This window comes from Salvia splendens, chromosome 19 (assembly GCF_004379255.2).
Source record: "Salvia splendens isolate huo1 chromosome 19, SspV2, whole genome shotgun sequence".
In the NCBI taxonomy this organism is placed as follows: Eukaryota; Viridiplantae; Streptophyta; class Magnoliopsida; order Lamiales; family Lamiaceae; genus Salvia; species Salvia splendens.
The window spans coordinates 2562503-2582316 of NC_056050.1; the positions used below are offsets into that span (position 1 = coordinate 2562503).

The 19814-nt window shown below is 45.0% G+C and overlaps 1 protein-coding gene and 1 pseudogene across 1 annotated transcript; one reads left to right on the plus strand and one right to left on the minus strand.

Moving 5' to 3' along the window:
- On the minus strand, positions 1-12604 carry LOC121780142 (annotated as a pseudogene).
- A 1427-nt stretch (positions 12605-14031) lies between these two features.
- LOC121780227 lies at positions 14032-18755 on the plus strand. The gene is made up of 7 exons (XM_042177763.1): positions 14032-15835; positions 16579-16634; positions 17268-17540; positions 17641-17877; positions 17978-18097; positions 18180-18308; positions 18446-18755. The coding sequence occupies exons 1-7, from the start codon at positions 14170-14172 to the stop codon at positions 18461-18463; spliced, it is 2499 nt and encodes an 832-aa protein (XP_042033697.1). The 5' UTR covers positions 14032-14169; the 3' UTR covers positions 18464-18755.
- The last annotated feature ends 1059 nt before the right edge of the window (positions 18756-19814 follow it).

The window sequence follows — 19814 nt, forward strand, 5'->3', positions numbered from 1 at the left end:
TCAACTAGTGCAACTCCAAGGAACTCTAGACCCCTCACTACCACCTGTACCATAACTATAAGAGCTAAACTGCATTGCTAGAGGCAACGGGCAGACGAGGGATGTCAATGTCGCCTTCAAGCATCCTCAGCGCGTCCTCAATGGTCGGCCTAAGCGCGACCATGACATGCGCGCAGAGGATCCCAACGCGCACGAATCTCTCCATCACTCCTTTCGGCCCTTCCCTCCTTATGCACCCATGGAAAACCTCCTCCACCTTCCCGGCCTTGACCAGCTCCCACGCCCAATCCGTGACCAAGATCCTCTCGCTCTTCGAAGCATCCAGCACCCTCCGCCCACTCATGATCTCCAGAATCAGCACCCCAAAACTGTACACATCGCTCTTCTCTGTCAGCTGCCCGTACAGAGCATATTCTGGCGCTAGGTAGCCGTGTGTCCCGGCCACCCGCGTAGTGAGATGGGATGGGCCTTCTAGATTCTGCTTCGCCAGCCCGAAATCGGCCACCCTGGCCTTCATCTCCGCGTCCAGGAGGATGTTCGTGGCCTTTATGTCGCGGTGGTAGATCGTAGGCTTGATCCCGTAATGGAGGTACGCGAGCCCTTTCGCTATGTCTAGGATTATGTTCTTGCGCTGAGGCCACGAGAGGAGATTGCTGTTGTTGCTGTTGTCGTCGTTTGAAATGAATATGTGATTGTTTAGGCTGCCGTTTGGCATGTAGTCATACACTAGGAATCTTCTCTTTCCGTGGAATCTGTCGCTTGCGACGCAGAATCCACGGAGAGGTAGAAGATTCCTGTGCCGGATTCTGCTGATGATCAGAGCCTCGTTTATGAAATCGTCATCGCTCTCTGCAGAATCTGTTTCGAAAATCAGTTTCACTGCGACCTCTGTTTTGTCTGGGAGAGTTCCTCTGTAGACCGCTCCGAATCCGCCCTGTCCGATTAGATTCCTCTTCGCGAACTTATCCGTCGCGTGCTCCAGGTCCCGGAGCTCGAAAAACTTAGCTCCGACTGATGGGGTACGTACTAAACAAGCCCAATAGCAGTGACGGCCCATCAGCCCAAAGCCCAAGGAAGAGTATCAGTTCGGCATTACCAAAGAGTTCGGCCCCAGCCCACAGCTCGGTAAAAGCCGACCAATCAAGCTCCACTCTCAGATCGGCAAAAGCTACTCGGCAATAGTTCAGCAGTTCGGTCTCAGTATTCGACCGAACTGGAAGATAGTCAACTCATGCAGGATCACATGCAGGATAGTGGACCAAGCACAGAGATAGTGGACTCATGCAGGATAGTGGACCCATGCAGGATCTCCATGACCTCCACGACATTCACAACCATCATTAGTGGTGATGCAAGCCACGATCTTAGTTCAATGTATAAATAGAACTCAGATCAGATAAAGAAGGGTTAAGTTCTCTAGAGATCAAATATCAAATAGCAAGTCTGTATTGTAAGCTGTAAAAAACAGATCAAGCAATACAACTCTGCCCTCTTTCCTTCCCGTGGACGTAGATTTACCTCAGTAAATCGAACCACGTAAATCTCTGTGTCGTAATCTGTATTTTCCTGCATTCATCACCATCAAAAATTCGCCCAACCATCACTGGCGCCGTCTGTGGGAAACAGAGAACCAAATTTGTGATAAAGCGAATTTTTGACCCTTTTTCCACCCCAAAAAAATGCATACCAGATCACATACTACCCGTAATACCGTTCGTGAAAACCATGAGGAAGCTAGTCCAGCCCGCAGGTCCGGAAAACAGCCTCGGGAGACATCTACTTCCAGTTTTCACGATGAAGGAACAAGCCACTCAAAAGGTCCACACACCGAGTCTTCCCAGCAGCCTGATTTGAATGAGGCTGTCAAGCTGTTCTTGGCTGAGAAGCAGGATGAGTTCTTAGCCTTCCTGCAAAAGAGCCAAGAGCCGAAGACGAAAACGGTGGATTCTCCTTCCTCATCCAGACATGAAAGTCACTACCGCAGTAGTGCCGTGTCTTCCAGGAAGAAGAATCCTCAACCCCGACATGTTCCTGTTCCTCCTCGGTACCGGAATCACAGGAGATCTCCATCTCCTCCATACCGAAGAGATGTCGGGTTCGCCATGTACGGAGCATTGAAGACTCCGTTCTCGGACGATATCACCCGAACTCCCTTGCCACAGAACTACCGAACTCCGTCGATGACTTATGACGGGTTAGTGGATCCTCATGATTTCTTGGGACGCTATCAGTATAACATGGCGAACCAGGGTCTCAATGAGGTCCATATGTGCAAGCTGTTTCCCGAGCTGCTTATCGGGAACGCAAGAAGGTGGTTCGATAGCCTCCCCCAAGGCAGCATTAGATCTTACCGAGATCTAATGGATGCTTTCCACAGGAGGTTCTTTCAGAAAGCGGAAGCCCGAATCACTTCGGCTCAGCTGCTTTCTATACGTCAAGGTCGCGACGAAAAGATCAGCGACTTTATGACGAGATTCCACAAGGAATGCCTACAAGTAGATGATCTCAATGATCTACTTGTCATTTCGGCATTCCAAAATGGAATCCTGCCCGGAGCTCTCTACAGAAAGCTCGTCGAATGCAGTCCGCAAACAGCTCAACAGATGTGGGACATTGCGGACCAGTTCTCCCGTGCCGATGAGGCAGACCGTCGCAAACGGTCTTTAGACAGCTCATCCCGAGGAGACAGGAGGAAGCCCGATCATAGCGATCAGGGACAAACTCGCCGAACTCCTTTTGGCGATCAGGGACATCCTCGCCGAACTCCTTTTGAAAGGATTCAAAGGACTCCGGTGCAAGACCGATTGGGGCCACGTCTCAATCCTGAGAAGCCGCCCGCTCAGTTCGTACCATTGAACAAGTCAAGAGCGGAAATTTTCGAACTGCATTCCGATATGTTCGAAAAACCAAAGCGGATGACGAAATCGGCCGCGCGTCGACCTCAGGATCAATATTGCTCCTTCCATCAAGACCACGGTCACGATACCGAGGAGTGCCGACATTTGGCTGCAGGTATTGATGCTCTTGTGAAAGCAGGGACACTAAAAAAATACCAAAGCAAGCAGCCGAAAAAGAACAAAAAGCAGAGAGGTGCGAACTGCGCTCCTCAGGATCCGAAAAGGCAACAGGATCCCGAAGACGATGACGAGCAGCAATATGATGGAGTAATCCTGACTATTGATGCTCTCCCTGCCGGGAAGACTAAATCGTCCCTGAAGTCAGAGCGCAGAGGCTTCAATCGAGAGGAGCCAACGCATAAAAGGCTGAAGCAGGACGAAGTGATTACATTTTCAGATGCAGATCCCGTCCCGGCCATCTCTCCTCATCAAGACGCTATTGTCATCCAAGCCGGAGTGGCAAACAAACTGATCCACAGAGTGTTTGTGGATACAGGAGCGTCAGTCAGCATTCTTTTTAAAGAATGTTTCGATAAACTAGAAGTGGATCCAGCTCGGCTTAGTCCGGCACCACTTCCTCTGAAAAGTTTCGCCCAGGAGGACACCCGCCCTGAAGGTATTATCAGCCTTCCGATCACGGTGGGAAAAGCGCCTACAAGCTCCAGTACGATGATCGAGTTCTTTGTGGTAAAAGCTCGGTCTCCGTACAACATCATCCTGGGAAGAGACTGGCTCAACGCAGTTCGGGCCGTTTGCTCTGCTTATCATCTCACCATCAAGCTCCCCACTAAAGGGGGGATAGCGGTCATCCGAGGTGATCAAAAGAGAGCAAAAGAGTGTCTGCAGATTGCGCTTAAAAGTGCCGAGCAATCAGATCGGCATCATCAAGCATAGCAATCACAGCAGCCGGAGTCAGAGGCAAGCGAAATGACCGAAGTCACACCAGAGCCGAACTCAATGACCGTTCAGTTATACGAAGATGATCCATCCAGAACGGTCAAGATCGGTTTCGCGGGAACGCCTCTACTCCGGGAAAAGACCATCCAGCTCCTCAAGGAGTACAAAGATGTCTTTGCATGGTCTCCGTTGGACATGACCGGAGTGCCCTCTGAGGTAATCACTCATCGGTTAAATATTGATCCAACAGTCCGGCCTATAAAACAGAAGCAAAGACTCTTTGCGGCAGAAAGAAATCAAGTCATCCATGACGAAGTCCGCCAATTACTGAAAGCGGATGTATTATTCGAGGTGAAATATCCCTCTTGGGTGGCCAATCCTGTGATGATCAAGAAAAAAGAAGGAGGATGGCGGATGTGCATAGATTTTACCGATCTAAACAAGCACTGTCCTAAAGATTGCTATCCCCTTCCGAACATAGACAAAAAAGTAGAAGCTTTGATCGGCTTCGAAATTTTCTGTTTTCTTGATTTATACAAAGGCTACCACCAAGTCTTAATGGATGAGAATGATGCTCCAAAAACGGCTTTCATTACTGACTTCGGCATCTTTGCTTATAAAAAGATGCCGTTCGGTTTAAAGAATGCCGGAGCCACATATCAAAGGATGGTAGATAAGCTTTTTCGGCATTTGATCGGAAAGGAGGTTGAAGTGTATGTTGACGACATAGTCGTTAAAAGCAGAAGCACTTCGGAGTACGAAGACAATCTCAAGTCCACTCTCGACGTGTTCCGAAAAGCCAACCTCAAACTCAATCCCCAAAAATGTACCTTTTTGGTAGATTCGGGAAAGTTTCTAGGTTGTTGGGTTTCAAAGGAAGGACTCAAGGCAAATCCGCTTAAAGTTCAAGTTGTTCAGAACATGGCAATGCCGAAGTCCATACATAATGTGCAAAGGCTAACTGGATGTCTAGCCGCACTGAATAGATTCCTTTCCCAAGCAGCCGAAAAGCAAATGCCATTCTTCAAGGTGTTAAAGAAGGCACCAAAGTTTGAGTGGGGAGTCGAGCAGAAAAAGGCTTTTGACGAGCTCAAAAGTTATTTAGCCGAGCTTCCTATTCTCTCTGCTCCAACAGATGCTGAAGTGATATTCTTATACTTAGCGGCATCGGATCAAACCATTAGCGCGGTGCTCGTACGAGAAGAAGGCCTAAAGCAGCTTCCCATCTACTTTACAAGCCGAGCATTAAGAGGTCCAGAAACAAGGTATCAACCTCTGGAAAAAATTGCTCTGGCGTTAGTAAATGCAGCAAGGAGACTGCGGCCATACTTCTATGCTCACAAGGTATGCGTCTTAACCGATCTGCCACTTCGGCAAGTTTTGACCAAGCCAGAAGCATCAGGCAGAATCGCCAAATGGGCCATAGAGTTGGGAGAACACTCAATCGAATACCTACCTCGGAAAGCCATCAAGGGACAAGCCTTGGCAGATTTTCTTGCAGAAGCAAAGTTCGATCAAGCAATCCCTGTCATTGCCGAACAGAAAAATTCTACCAATGCCGAACTAGCACAGCCCCTGGAATCCGAAGTAGAGCCACCGGACTGCTGGAGCGGATTCGTAGATGGAGCTTCGAATAAAACGGGAAGTGGAGCTGGTATTTTACTTATCGCTCCCGACGGACACGAGGTAACTTACTCACTTCGGTTCTTATTCCCAACTACTAATAATGAAGCCGAATACGAAGCTCTCCTTGCCGGACTCAAGCTAGCGCAAAGTCTATTTATCAAGTCTCTCAAAATCCATTGTGATTCACAAGTCGTAGTGAATCACATGTTGGGTACAAGTGAAGCCCGTGATGAGAGGATGAGGAAATATTGGGACAAAGCGCAAAGCATTAGCCGAAGTTTCTCTTATTTTCGGATAATCCGCATTCCCAGAGCGGAAAACAGCCGAGCAGATATTTTAAGTAAGTTAGCCTCATATCCAAGTTCAAAGGTGGAGGAATTACTACACCGAAGCATTGATGAAGCTGAGGTATATTCAGTAGCCAGCTCGCCGAACTGGATGACGCCGATCTTACAGTATCTAGATCAAGGACAACTGCCCGAGGATAAGAGAGAAGCTCGGAAAATCACATGCCGAGCCCTTCGGTACGAACTTCATGCAGGAGTCCTATACAGAAAGTCCTACCTTCAGCCGTTATTGCGATGTGTAGGACCAGAAGAGACGGACTACATCCTTAGAGAAGTCCATGAAGGATCTTGCGGTAGCCACATCGGAGCTAGAGCTTTAGCTAAAAAAGTTCTGAGATGGGGATATTATTGGCCAACTTTGGTACAAGACGCAGTGCAGCTCGTCAAGACATGCATGAAGTGCCAAATCCATGCAAATATCCCAAAGATGCCGCAGACCGATCTATATGCTATGCAAAGCCCTTGGCCTTTTATGCAATGGGGCATAGACATAGTGGGACCACTACCACAAGCTCCTCGGCAAATGAAATTCCTTATCGTTGCCGTGGATTACTTTACAAAGTGGGTAGAAGCTGAACCATTAGCTACGATAACGAGCTCGAAGGCATTGGATTTCGTCTGGAAGAACATAGTGTGCCGATTTGGCTTACCCCACATCCTCATTTCGGATAACGGGACTCAGTTCACCGACAAGACATTCAAGAATTGGTGCCAAGAGCTGAATATTCAACAGCGGTTCACTTCGATCTCCCACCCACAAGCAAACGGACAAACGGAGGTAACAAACCGTATCTTGGTGAAAGGGTTAAAAGCTCGGTTAGAACAAGCCAAAGGACAATGGGTAGAAAATCTCCCTCAAGTCCTATGGTCCTACCGAACTACACCCAAAGCTTCCAACGGTGAAACTCCGTACAGTCTGGTGTACGGCGCTGAAGCCGTGATTCCGGTTGAGATCGGCGTACCCAGTCCCCGAACTCTAAATTTCTCCTCAGAAATGAATGATGACGGACTGAGAGCCGAACTAGATCTGGCCGAAGAAAGAAGAGAATTGGCCTGCATAAAAGCAGCCAAGTACAAGGAACAAGTAGCCCGGTATTATAACCAAAGGGTGAAAAAGCTGCAATTTCAAGTGGGAGATCTCGTCTTGAGAAACAACGAAGTAAGCCGAGCAGAAAAGCTGGGCAAGCTCGAACCCACATGGGAAGGTCCATATCGGGTGTCAGAAGTCCTCGGCAAAGGGTCTTACAAATTGACTCACATGTCAGGAGAACAAGTACCCCGAACATGGCACATTTCCAACCTCAAGAAGTTCCATTTGTAAGAGACAGTCCGGTCAGTCCGTCTTGTGTCTAGTTCGGTCCTAGAGGTATGTGTTTTCTTTGTTTTTTTTACTTTGTCTATGTGCTTTTTGTTTGTCTATGTGCGTCTCGTTCGTTTATGTGCGTCTTGCTTGTCTAGGTGTGTTTTGTCTGTCTATGTGCGTGTCGTCTCTTACAAATGTTACTGAGGTATCTTGTTCTTCAAAGGCTGATCCCCTTTTTAGAACATATATAAGCCAACGATTGTGAGTCCAAGCTTCTAAGGAGGATACAAGACCACAATTCAGCTTAAAAAACAAGCAGTTCGTCTGAAACGAACTGCAACAATAAGCCAACGATTGTGAGTCCAAGCTTCTAAGGAGGATACAAGACCACAATTCGGCTTAAGAAACAAGCAGTTCGTCTGAAACGAACTGCAACAAAGGGAAAGTCCGATCCACGCGATAAAACTCGCCGAATTAGGACAAGGGAAAGTCCGATCCAAGCGATAAAACTCGCCAAATTAGGACACAAGCTTAGTCCGGTCAAAGAAATTTACTTCATAAGACCAAAGACGAGTCCGGTCAAAGAAGTTTACTTCATAAGACCAAAGACGAGTCCGGTCAAAGAAGTTTATTTCATAAGACCGAGGACCAAGTCCGGTCAAAGAAGTTTACTTCATAAGACCAAAGACGAGTCCGGTCAAAGAAGCTTACTTCATAAGACCGAGGACGAGTCCGGTCAAAGAAGTCTACTTCATAAGACCGAGGACGAGCACGATGAAATTTTTTTCGCTGAGCTGTAAATACGCAGTGATAGAAGCGAAATGAAGATTTCATTTATTAAAACTTGTTCGGCATACAACTCCGCTGCCCTACGAGAAGGTGTTACGCCATTACAAAGGACTATTCTACTGTCCCTGGTTGCTAAAGTTGAGCCATCTATTCACAAAATCCTCGTGAAGCCGAGTTCGGGCATTCTCGGCAGCTGAAGAATAAGCAGGTCGACGAGATGCTCTAATCGACCTACCGCCTCTTCCCTGAGCCCGGGAAGCTCTAGCACCTCAGCGGTGAAGAGTCTCTTCACGAAGCATTTGTTGATCTTGCTCACTCATAATCACAGCTCCTCTACGAACTTCAGTCCGTTCTCGTCTTGACGTTTCCGGTTGCTCCTGAGTCCGTTCTCGTCTTGACGTTTCCGGCTGTTCCTGAGTTCGTTGCTGACTTGGAGTAGGGTCTTGAGCAAGTGAATCAGGGGTTTGAGCTGGAGTGCGACCATCTGTTGGCGGGAAATGCCTAAGGAATCTCTCGATTGAAGGACGCCGGGAAAGAATGATGTCGTACCGAGAAGCCCAGCGCCGCAATGATGTCACGACTTGTTGGCAAGCCGAGCTCTCCAGCGCATTGTTCCTCCGGAGTACGTGATATTCCTCCCACAGTTCGTCAACTCGTTCCTGAACTTCAGAGATGGTCATTCCCCCGCGCCTGCAGATGAAATCCTCATACGCAGTCCTCTCAGCGACGGCGGTATTCAGCTCGGCCTCCAGATCTTTCTTTTCGGACTCTAAGTCTTTATTGTCGGCCTCCAGCTTCACTGAACGAGCCAAGAGTTCGTCATTCTTCACCTGGTCAGCTATGGCTCTTTTCTCAGCTTCGTCTAAAGCCGAAGAGTACAGCCGCTTCCAGTGAAGTACCTCCAGCTCCTTAAGAGTTCAGAATATAGAGCAGCTATGTCAGTTCGGCATTTCAGATTACTCAGCAGGTAGTAAACCACAACAGGAGTAAAAGAGAGTACGAAAGGCTATACGAAGACACAAGAGCAGAAAGAAGAATTTTTTCATTCATAAGAAAAAATTTTTTCTACACAAGGGCTTCAAGGCCGTTTTACAAGAAGGAAGAAACTAAACTAAGAGAAGGGAGACGAAATCATACTCCGCCAGCTTCGTCTCCGCCTTCTCGGTGAGGTTCAGCTTCCTTCTCCTTGTCTGCTTCAGCTTCAGCCTCGGCCTCCCTGCTCTCCCCAGCCTGCTCGGCGCCACCGTAGCCGATCTGCTGCGCCTCCTGCTCGGCCTGCTCATCGCCGGTCTGCCGCTCATGCTGCTCGGTCTCACCCTCTCCATGGAAAATTGGAGCGGGTGAAACTGACCCTATGGAGGCAAAGATAGCCTCCATGTTCTCATCGCGGTCAGCTCGGCAACTACGAACTTGGTCTGCAGAAAGCAGGACCGAGGACGAAGCAAGCTCCTCAAGCACCGGCAGACTCTGAAGCCGAGCTGCTATCTCTCGGCCGTACAGCGGCAGGATGACTTCGGGACCCTGCTCGGCTTTATCGGTCATCAGTTTCAGCAGATCACCGACAAAGGCTGAAAATTGGTTGCTCAGAAAGAGTTTCTCCGCGAAAGCACGGAGAACCTCCCCTTGGGCAACCACGGCGGCAGCATCCCTCCGTTTCGTCTGCTCTCGCTGGATGACGAGCTGGTTTTTGGCAAACTGAGCTTCATCCTGGGCCGAAATCCTAGCAGCTCTGGCTTTCTCAAAGTTTGCCTCAGCCTGCTCGGCCCGGTGACAAGCAGCCGCCAACTTCCTCTGCATCTCAGCATAGTCGTTGGACGCTTTGGAGAGTTCAACGGCGACGAGCTTGGAGAGCATATCGTTCCTCTGAAAATGGAAAAAGCAAAAAGTCAACAGAGGGGCCACAAAAAATACAGGAAAAAAAGCAAGGCCAGAAAATCAAGAAGAGAATTCACCTCGGCGAAGTCCGTGGGCCATAAAAAGGGCTCACAGATATGTTCCGAAGGAGGCGCCAAGACCACGTCTTTCTCTGGCGCTCTCGGGGGCTTCTGGGTCTTCCCCTTCCTACTTGCCGAAGTCGACTCCGGCTTCTTTGGATCCGAAGAGGTCTTTTGCCTCTTCGGATTCTTCTCGGCATCAGGCGCCGAGCTGGTAGCCTTCTCTTTCTCCGGCTCCTTAAGCTCGGAGGATTTGCGGCTAATCTTATTCAGCATGTACACTGCCAAAAAGCAAGAAAGCAAGGTTAGTTTTCGCCGCTAAAGCAGTAAAGCATAAAAAAGAAATCCTCACCCTCAGTTTCTTCGTCCGAAGACGAGATATTGAACACGAGGTCGCCCTTGACGAGCTCAGTTTCCGAGTACTGTTTCCTAATCATAGGAATCTTATTGAGCTCGCCCTCGAGCTCGGCCAACGGTTCTAACCGAGGATGAGGAATCACGGACTTCGGCCCTCTCCAGGGAAAGCCCGGAGCCGCTGTCCTATTATAAAAAAAGAAGCGGTTTTGCCATTTCGGCCATTTGGTTTTGCAGAAGGCCCTAAAAGGCTGTAAAGGGATCAGGTAAAACCAAGATCCCTTCCTCTTAAACTGGAAAAAATTAAGGATTGCCCTCAGAGACAGATCCTTATCTAGCCTACGTAGTTCGGCAGCAAAGGCCGATAAGTGCCTCCAAGAATTCGGAGTCACCTGACCTAAAGGGAGTTGAAAGAAATCAAGAAGCTCTACAAAAGGTGGGGGAAGAGGGAAACGAAGCCCACATTCTAAGCAGGCTTCGTAAACGGTGGCATAACCCTCCGGCGGCTCGTTAGCCCTATGATCGTCGTCGGGAACCACCGCCTTCCCCCTGGGAAGAAGATATTTTTCGTATATGGATATCACAGTATCCTTACTCAAGACGCTGTGAAAATACTCTACGGTCTTCTCCCCAGATTCTTTCCGGCTAGAAGACCCCTTACCCCTTTTCCTACCGCTACCTGACTCAGAAGAAGAAGAAGAAGACATAGTTCTTACTCTTCGAAAGTCTGAAGAAATTCTCAAAAAATTCTTGAAAGCGGAAGAAAATTTTTACGCGAAGGAGATAGAGTGCAGAAGAAGCTATAGCAAAAGTGTTCAACTGATGAAGAAAGGACGTATTTATCAGATTCGGAGAAGATTTCAAAATCATCGCACCGTTTCGAATCCCACCTTTTCAGGATTCAACGGCCGGATTTTACTGTCGCATTTAATGCAGTCACGCGCAAGGCACGTCCCCTGACGTCAGCCTCCCCCGTACCTTTATCCAGAATGCCGAAGTGACTCGCTTCGCCGAAGTGATTCACTTCGCTTTTCGGGGGGGGTAGTGATGGGGTACGTACTAAACAAGCCCAATAGCAGTGACGGCCCATCAGCCCAAAGCCCAAGGAAGAGTATCAGTTCGGCATTACCAAAGAGTTCGGCCCCAGCCCACAGCTCGGTAAAAGCCGACCAATCAAGCTCCACTCTCAGATCGGCAAAAGCTACTCGGCAATAGTTCAGCAGTTCGGTCTCAGTATTCGACCGAACTGGAAGATAGTCAACTCATGCAGGATCACATGCAGGATAGTGGACCAAGCACAGAGATAGTGGACTCATGCAGGATAGTGGACCCATGCAGGATCTCCATGACCTCCACGACATTCACAACCATCATTAGTGGTGATGCAAGCCACGATCTTAGTTCAATGTATAAATAGAACTCAGATCAGATAAAGAAGGGTTAAGTTCTCTAGAGATCAAATATCAAATAGCAAGTCTGTATTGTAAGCTGTAAAAAACAGATCAAGCAATACAACTCTGCCCTCTTTCCTTCCCGTGGACGTAGATTTACCTCAGTAAATCGAACCACGTAAATCTCTGTGTCGTAATCTGTATTTTCCTGCATTCATCACCATCAAAAATTCGCCCAACCATCACCGACGTTGGGGAGAACTATCGATTTCACAGAGGCTACGTAGTTCTGATGAACACTTTCTTGTTTTTTCTTTCGGTCCCACTTTCTGTGGATAAAGAAGAGAATCACAAGCCCAGTGATTCCCACCAGGCCCCCACAGAACCCGAAGATGAATCTTCTGGTCCTGTGGTTTATTGGGCCAGATCTTGACACAGGCAGGCCGAAAATGCAGGCGGCGGATCTGACGTCGTTCGGTCCAAATACATTGACGACGCCAGCCGCGTAGAGCACGGTGAAGTAGAAGCACTTCGTGGAGTTAGGATTCGATTGGACTAAGTAGGAGGTGAGTTTGAGGCCGGCGTCGAGGCACATGCTGCAGAGGGTGAGGCCGGTGAGGTCGCCGTTGCATGCGGACTCGAGGGGGAGGAGGGCGGCCTCGTCCGCCTTGAGATCCCAGTCGTGCAAGGTGGTGATCCCGGCGCAGGCGTTGGTGGTGGCGAACTCGGCGGTGTCGTTGAAGCAGAGTGGGAGAAGGGATCTGGTGAGGGACATGGAGGAGATTTTGCGCTCGAATTGAGCGATGCAGGAGGAGGAGGCCGTGGCGGTGGGGATGTAGAATTGGGAGGTTTGGTTGAGGTGTTGGGCCAGGCCGACGCCGAAGAGGCTGCGGAGAGTCTTGCAGCAGCCGGTTTGGATGGGGTCGCGGCACAGGGAGGCGTCCCACGGGAGGGTTTCGACGTAGTCGAAGTTGATGGGGCATGATGATGATGCTGCTGCGGTGTTGAGATTGAAGATGGAGAAGATGAAGATGAAGATGGAGATGAAGATGAAGAGAATGTTCATTTTTTGGGGTTTTTTGTGTGGAGAGAAGAGAGAAGCATTTTGCATGTTTGTTTTAATACTTTAATTGGAAGGATTAGTGTTTAAGATCAGAGTTGGCCGGCGTGGTTAGAGTGCAATTTTGGGTATAGGAGTTTAAATTTGAAGTCAAAGGCGTGCGATTTGGTCGTTCAACGGTCAAAGCCGACACACTTCACGTTTATAATGTTCTGCAAATTTGTTTAAAATATGTTTTGATGCTCAAGAATCCAACAAGTCAAAGACGGAGTGGATTTGTTGCAAATAAGTTTGATTTGTATTGCAATTAGCAATCAAACCTTTTCTAGGAAAATTAAGAGAAAAGTAACTTTGATATTTTAGAAATTAAGAAATTATTCAGGATCAACTGCGAAAAGTTTGGAGAAATTTTAGAATATGAAATTAAATTAGATGATCTTTCACAATATGAGATCATGATATAAAAAATTTTGTTTCAGGGAATTATTGTATTTTTTTTCTTATTTTCTCTTCTCGTTCTTATTACTTCTCTCACAAAATACAAAAATTTATCAAACCACCAACAAAATAATTCAGTGTTTGGGATCTAATTTAATCCCATATTTCCAATGATTTTATTAGAGTTTGGACTTAGGATATCTTTTTTTTGAAATTCATACTTTTGTCCAAAATATTTAGTTAGTTCATTGATTTTGTAATGGAAAAGAATAAGAAAAAAAAGTGAAAATATGAGAAAAATGCAAAAAAAAATCCCTAAATGAAGAGTTTGTGTACTTTGATCTCATATTCCAAAATATGTGCCAATAGGATTCCAAATACTGGAATATCTTTGACATATAAACAATATAAGAGTGTCCACAGTAAGGATGGACTAGCAATAGCCTTATTAAAACTCCTCATGTCATATCATCATGGACTAAAAACAGTCTAGTCAATGCCCTTAGCTAAACAACAGCCTAGAATAGCCTAGCACTCCTAGAAAAAAACACCAAAAACAACAATAACAAAATGAATTCGAGAAAAAAAAAATATAGAAAAAATGAAATGGAAATAAGGTATTTTTTGTAAAAAATTTCAAAAAAACTAAATATATAAAAAAATCGGCTAGCCGCACAGTGGTGGACTAGACGATCGCTAGCGACGTCCATACCCAAGCTCTAGGGCATTTTTTTTCATCCATAACGGTCAGGGCAGATAATAATGGACTAGCCGATCGCTTAATCGCTCACCGACGGTTAGAGCGGATGCTAATCCACTATTGTAGAGGCTCTGACCATCAAGGCGAAAGAAGCTTTCTACGCCGATGAACGAAAGCAATTCATGTAATTTTTCAATTCTTATTTAATTTTTTTAATTTTCACAATTTAACTATATCTATAAAATTAAAGAATAATAAAAAATGTCAAAATGTAAAAAATTGAGCTGTGACTCGATTTGCGATTGAAAATGAAGCTTCCCATCAAATTGGGACCGGATTTGAAGTTGGAGTGCTGGAATTGAAAATGAAGCTTCACCAATGACCCTTCCAACTCGAAAATCAGATATTTTCAAACAATTTTTTTTTGCATAATATGCAAGTCAATGATCCGCCGGCGGAGCCGCCGGAGTGCCCAGTATGCCTACAGTTATACGACGCCACGACAGCAATCCCGCGCGTCCTCAGCTGCGGCCACACCACCTGCGAAGGCTGCCTAAAGCTGCTCCCCCGCCCATTCGCCAACACCATCCGCTGCACCGTCTGTACACTTCTTCTCAAATTACCAAATTCTCTCTCTTCACTTCCCAAGAACCTCGACCTCCTCTACTTCTCCTCCCTCCTCCAACGCACCCGCCCCCTCGAGGAGAAGAGACCAATTCCGCCCGATTTTGGTGGCGCAGAATCGGTTTCATCTCCCTCTGTTTTGAAGCCGTGGCCGTACGAGTTCTATTGCAAATGGGGCAGATGGATACTCCCAAAAGACTGTATTTTGATTGGAGGAACGCCTCTGGATAGTTATGGTGGGGTTTTGGAAGGAAAGGTTTTGAGGTGTTTTGAGAGTGATCGTGTGATGGGGTGTGTTTTGAGAGAGAATGATCATGTGGGTCTGATTAAAGTTGGGATTTTAATGGGAGGTGAAGTTGATTCAGAGATAATCAAGCCAAGCTATGAGTCGAGAATTCTGACTGTTTTGTGGGGGATGGGAGAAGATGAGAGGGATAAATTGGGGGTTGTTTTTAATGCTTGTTTTAGAGTGAGTAATGTGGGGAAGGCCTATGGGTTTTGGTGTAATGAGGATGATAAGAGCGTGTATGTTGTTTGCCAGAAGCTTGCTTCGTCTAGCTTTATTGATTGTGTTTCCAAGAGAAGAAAGGATGAAAAGGAGAGGCTCGTTGCGGATGAAATTGGTTTTTGGGGAGTGGTTGGTGTGGAGATTTGTGAGATTTTGATGCGCTTGCATTTAGAGGGGCTAACTGTTGGTTACCTGAGTTTGAATTGTCTCGGTTTCGATGATTTTGGTCGGGTGTGTGTAGATTTAAGTGAGGTTTTGAGAAGCGGTTGGAGAGTTAGCAAGAATGTGGAATTTGGTTTGAAAGATATGTTCTTGGATCAAAACACTGTGTTTCTTAGTCCTGAGGTGTTGGTGGATTTATTTGTGAAGGCGGGGTTTGAGTTGGATTCGCGAAATGTGTCTAAAGTCGGTCCTGTTTCAGATGTTTGGTCACTAGCCTCTTTGCTGGTTTGTGTTCTTGTTGGAAGCTCTTTTGAGGAAGAAATGGAGTCTCTCTTGTCTTCTGTGGTTAATGCTGTTAAAGATGAAAAGGGTTGTGATTATGATGGTTTGTACCTAGCCTGGATGGGGAAAGTTTCTACGTTATTGAAGAGCATACTGGGATCGGATTTTGCTTCGTTGCTGGATGTTTTGTGCAGATGTCTGGGGTTAGAACCTGGCCATCGGCCTCTTGCAACTGAGCTATGGAAATGCTTGAGGGGGTTGGTTGTTAAACCTCAGTCTGATGTTGGATTCACCTTCAAAAATGATCGCATGAATCAAGAATCGGGTGGTTATATAGTAATAGGTGATGTATGCTGCATGGTTGATGAAACGGGCCATGGCTCGAAGGGAGAAGAAGAGGCTGAGAGAGATGATGCGAGATTGAGGGTTGAAGGAGATGTAGTTGATGGGATCACTCATGGTGATTTCAAATGTCTAGAGATGAAAGGTCATCTTGGTTTCATCACAGGATTAGCTATCGGAGGTATCGCTTGCCCATTCTCTAAAAGTGCCTTTTGTTTTATCATTATTTGCAAAGTATTTAGTTTCTGCAGTCACGAACAATGATGGTAGTCAATCGCTACAACGGATAACACAAGTATGAACGCACAAACACACACTCACAAACACATATGCGATGTCAAATTGATGTTTAAATTCAAATTGCAACCTGCTAAGACATGTTTATCTACTAACTAAAGAGCGGTTGTGTTGCTGCTTCGAACAGATTCATATAATTGGAATTGCCATGTGCTCCCACCCCTGAAAATCTCATAAAGATTATAGCTTCTTACTATGAATAAATAGGGTCTGACCATTGTCTATTTCTTTTGATTCCGGGACACGTTTCGAATAGTAGTCTCTAGTTTGTGACCTAGCTGGGTTGATCTCACCTGAAAAGGCAAGGATGATGCTAAGTCTATATAAATATGCATTGAAGATTTGGATTATACACAATACTAATCGATAACAAGATTTTTTCATGGTTCAATTTTAAAAACAAGCGCTAGATGTTCTGACCAAATTATTCAGGCAGTGACCACCTATGACAATAGTTCACTTATTACATTGCATAATCACCACAATTGGATCTAATTATGCATTTTGTCTTTTTTAAGGGAATCATGTATTTGTCTTTGTTGCTCCTGTTTTGCTCAATTTTAGCTACATCTTTTGAGTAGGCTCGTGTAAGATTGATTTTTAATATATGTTCTGTCTTTTGTGTAGGGGGCTTCCTCTTCAGCTCCTCGTACGATAAGATAGTCAGTGTATGGTCTCTGGAGGTACACAGTTCAAATTAAATCTTCACAGAATTAAGCTGTTATAAAAAGGGTTAGGCCATATTATTACTGCTGAGACCAATTCCTTAGCAAAAATAGCCACTTTTTGAATCATTAACTATTGCAAAAACTCATCTCTGATATGAGGCTGAGGGTCGAAATGTTGGTGCCTGGTTAACTTGTACCAATATAACCTCACAGTAAAATTTTCTCATTACAATTAATAATATATTAATAACATTCTAGAATTAGTTCAGTATAATATTATAGAGTTGTAGTTTCTCATAACAGATGTAAAAACAAGTACTCCATCCATCCCATAATAGATGTCACACTTTCCTTTTTAGTTTGTCCCACAAAAGATGTCACATTTCCTTTTTTGGAAAAAGCTCCCTCTCACATTAATATAAATATATTATTTTGTCTCTCCACCTAATACACAAAACAACATCACCTAAAATCCCATGTCAACAATTCCCAAGTGTGTCATCTACTATGGGACGGAGGGAGTAGATAATACTATGTCTTATTTAACTCGATGTATGGATGATGTGGTTGATTGTGATTTTTCCTTTTCCGTCTATTATTCTTGGTGCCGTATATGTGGCTTATAATAATTTCTTGGATTAATCTCAGGACTTCACTCACGTTCACTCGTTTAAAGGTCACGAACATAAAGTTATGTCTGTTATTTTTGTGGATGGTGAACAACAATCGTGCATCAGTGGTGATAGCGAAGGTGTTATATGCATCTGGGGTGCTACTTTTCCCTTTTCCGAAGTGCCAATTAATAAGTTGTACGAGAATAAGGATTGGCGCTACAGTGGCATTCATGCAATGGCAAATTCTGGCGCTGACTATCTCTACACCGGCAGTGGAGACAGATTAGTGAAAGCATGGTCGCTGCAGGTATTTGAACACGATCCCTTACTGTCGCCATACATATATAACTGTAAGTCAGATTTTGGGTGCGTTGAACTGAAATCCGCCTGGTTTCTGAATTGTTCAGGATCATAGCTTCGTTTGTGCTATGAGCGGTCACAAGTCAGTAGTCTCGTCACTTATAGTTTGCAGTGGCATTCTATACAGTGGAAGCTGGGATGGGACTGTTCGATTATGGTCTCTTGGTGATCACAGCCCTCTAACGGTATTAGGGGAAGACAAACTTGGAAACGTGGTACCAGTCTCGTCTCTTTCTGCTGATCACAATTTTCTGTTTGTTGGTCATGACAACGGTACCATAAAGGTAACACTCGTCTTGTTTTTCTATCATATGATATCTCGTGTCTAAACGTTTCAATGCACTTTTTCATATCTGATAAGGAAAGTACATTTTCGTGTTCCAGATATGGCACGATGATGTCCTCGTGAAGTCAACACGTAGTCATGAAGGTTCTGTGTTCTCAGTCGCAACAAACGGGGGATGTCTATTTAGCGGGGGCTGGGACAAGAAAATCAATGTGCAGGTTTGATTTCTTCAGTTTCTGTGAATTTGTAGAGTATATATAGTCTTTGATTTGTGATGTGAGAATATGAAATGATTTGTAGCAAGTGTCTGGAGCTGCGGATGGGGTGGACGTCGTGCCTCTAGGGGCTATCTCTTGCAACTCCCCGATAACTGCTCTGTTGTATCGGCATGGGAAGCTATTCGTTGGCCAAGCCGATAGAATTATAAAGGTACCCTTTCTGTTAATTGCTATGATCAGTTGTGATAAGAGAATTAGAGAAAATCAAATTTTGAATTTTTTGAATTGAGTAAAATCTGCATATATATGATGTTTATGTATTAAGTGTTGCTACTTGTGACCAACCAGGTCTACTATGGAGTGTAGCAAGGGCTTGTCGATCGTCTTTTCTCATCGATCTCGTAAGAACCGGCAGGTGGTGGCTGTGCAGTCCATAAATATTTTGATGGAACCGGGGCTGCCAAGCAATATTCGGTGACCCTCTGGTGCATATGGTGCTCGAGTCATCACCGTTGTACCTCTGAGCTAATCCGAGCTCAAGCTTCTGTGTTTCGCTTCTCATTTGGCTCAGCTCTTTTAACACTTGATCCTGAGATTTATTTTGTTGTATATAAAGATTAATTTGAATCAATGAAAATAATAAATAAGTCAGCCCTAAGAATTGGTATGAATCTAAACCAATTATTGTGTGGTCCAATGTCGGATCCAGGTGGGGTCGGCCGTCCCCGCTACTGGCCGATGAGTGCCGCCGAGCCATTGCAACTTCAACTTCTCACCCGACCTCAAAAAAATTGAAGAAATAAAAAGGAAGAGAAAAATAGACATATCATAGTTGATAAAAAAATGGAGAATGGAAAAAGGAAGAGAATGGAAAAAGCCTTAAAAAGTCTAATAAAAGTAATTCCAGTGATACTACATAATATCCTGAGACGTCTGTGAATATTTTTAAATCATGGACGTACGTATAATGTTATGGAAACGTTTAGGTATCCAATATCTATTTCATTCTATTATTAAGTATTATTTTTATTATTTTTAAATAATTTTATTCTCCATATTTGTATAAATTGCATTTTATCGTGTAAACAATGTTAAAAAAAATCAAATGTAATTGTGTTATACCAAATTTCCAGGTTTAATTGTTTAAATCGGATTTAACTGTATAATTGTAATTAATTTAATAATGTAAATCAAGTTTGTGTTGTTACTAACTAAAAGTGATGATTTAAGAAACAAATTTCCTTTATTTTATCTAAAGTTATCTTTTCACTTAATTTACTGAATACAATTTTAAAAGAAAAATTAAAAGCGTGAGTAATTTTGAAGAGAGGAGAAAATTATTTATGTGATTTTAATAATAGGAAATATTAAGAAGATTTAATTCAACCACTTAAGTAATTCAATTTTGTTATTTGGTTATATATTCGGCCTTATAGCATGAAGTGATGGAGTACGTACTAAACAAGCCAGCACAAAGCCCAAGAAAGAGTATCAGTTCGGCATGACCAAAGAGTTCGGCCTCAGCCTACAGCTCAGTAAAAACCAACCAATCAAGCTCTGCCCTCAGGTCGGCATCAAGCTCTACTCTCAGATCGGCAAAAGCTGCTCGGCAATAGTTCAGCAGTTCGGTCTCAGCATCGGCAAAAGCTGCTCGGCAATACCGGACTGGGAGACACGATCTATCTAGTGGTGGACCCATGCAGGCTCTCATGACCTC

What these genes read in the sequence shown, in the direction of transcription:
- LOC121780227 (XM_042177763.1), top strand. Translation starts at nt 14,170, where the DNA reads ATGCAAGTCAATGATCCGCCGGCGGAGCCGCCGGAGTGCCCAGTATGC. An exon ending in TCAGTGTATGGTCTCTGGAG is followed by an intron (nt 16,635 to 17,267) that starts GTACACAGTTCA and finishes GATTAATCTCAG; the next exon opens with GACTTCACTCACGTTCACTC. An exon ending in ACAAGAAAATCAATGTGCAG is followed by an intron (nt 18,098 to 18,179) that starts GTTTGATTTCTT and finishes AATGATTTGTAG; the next exon opens with CAAGTGTCTGGAGCTGCGGA.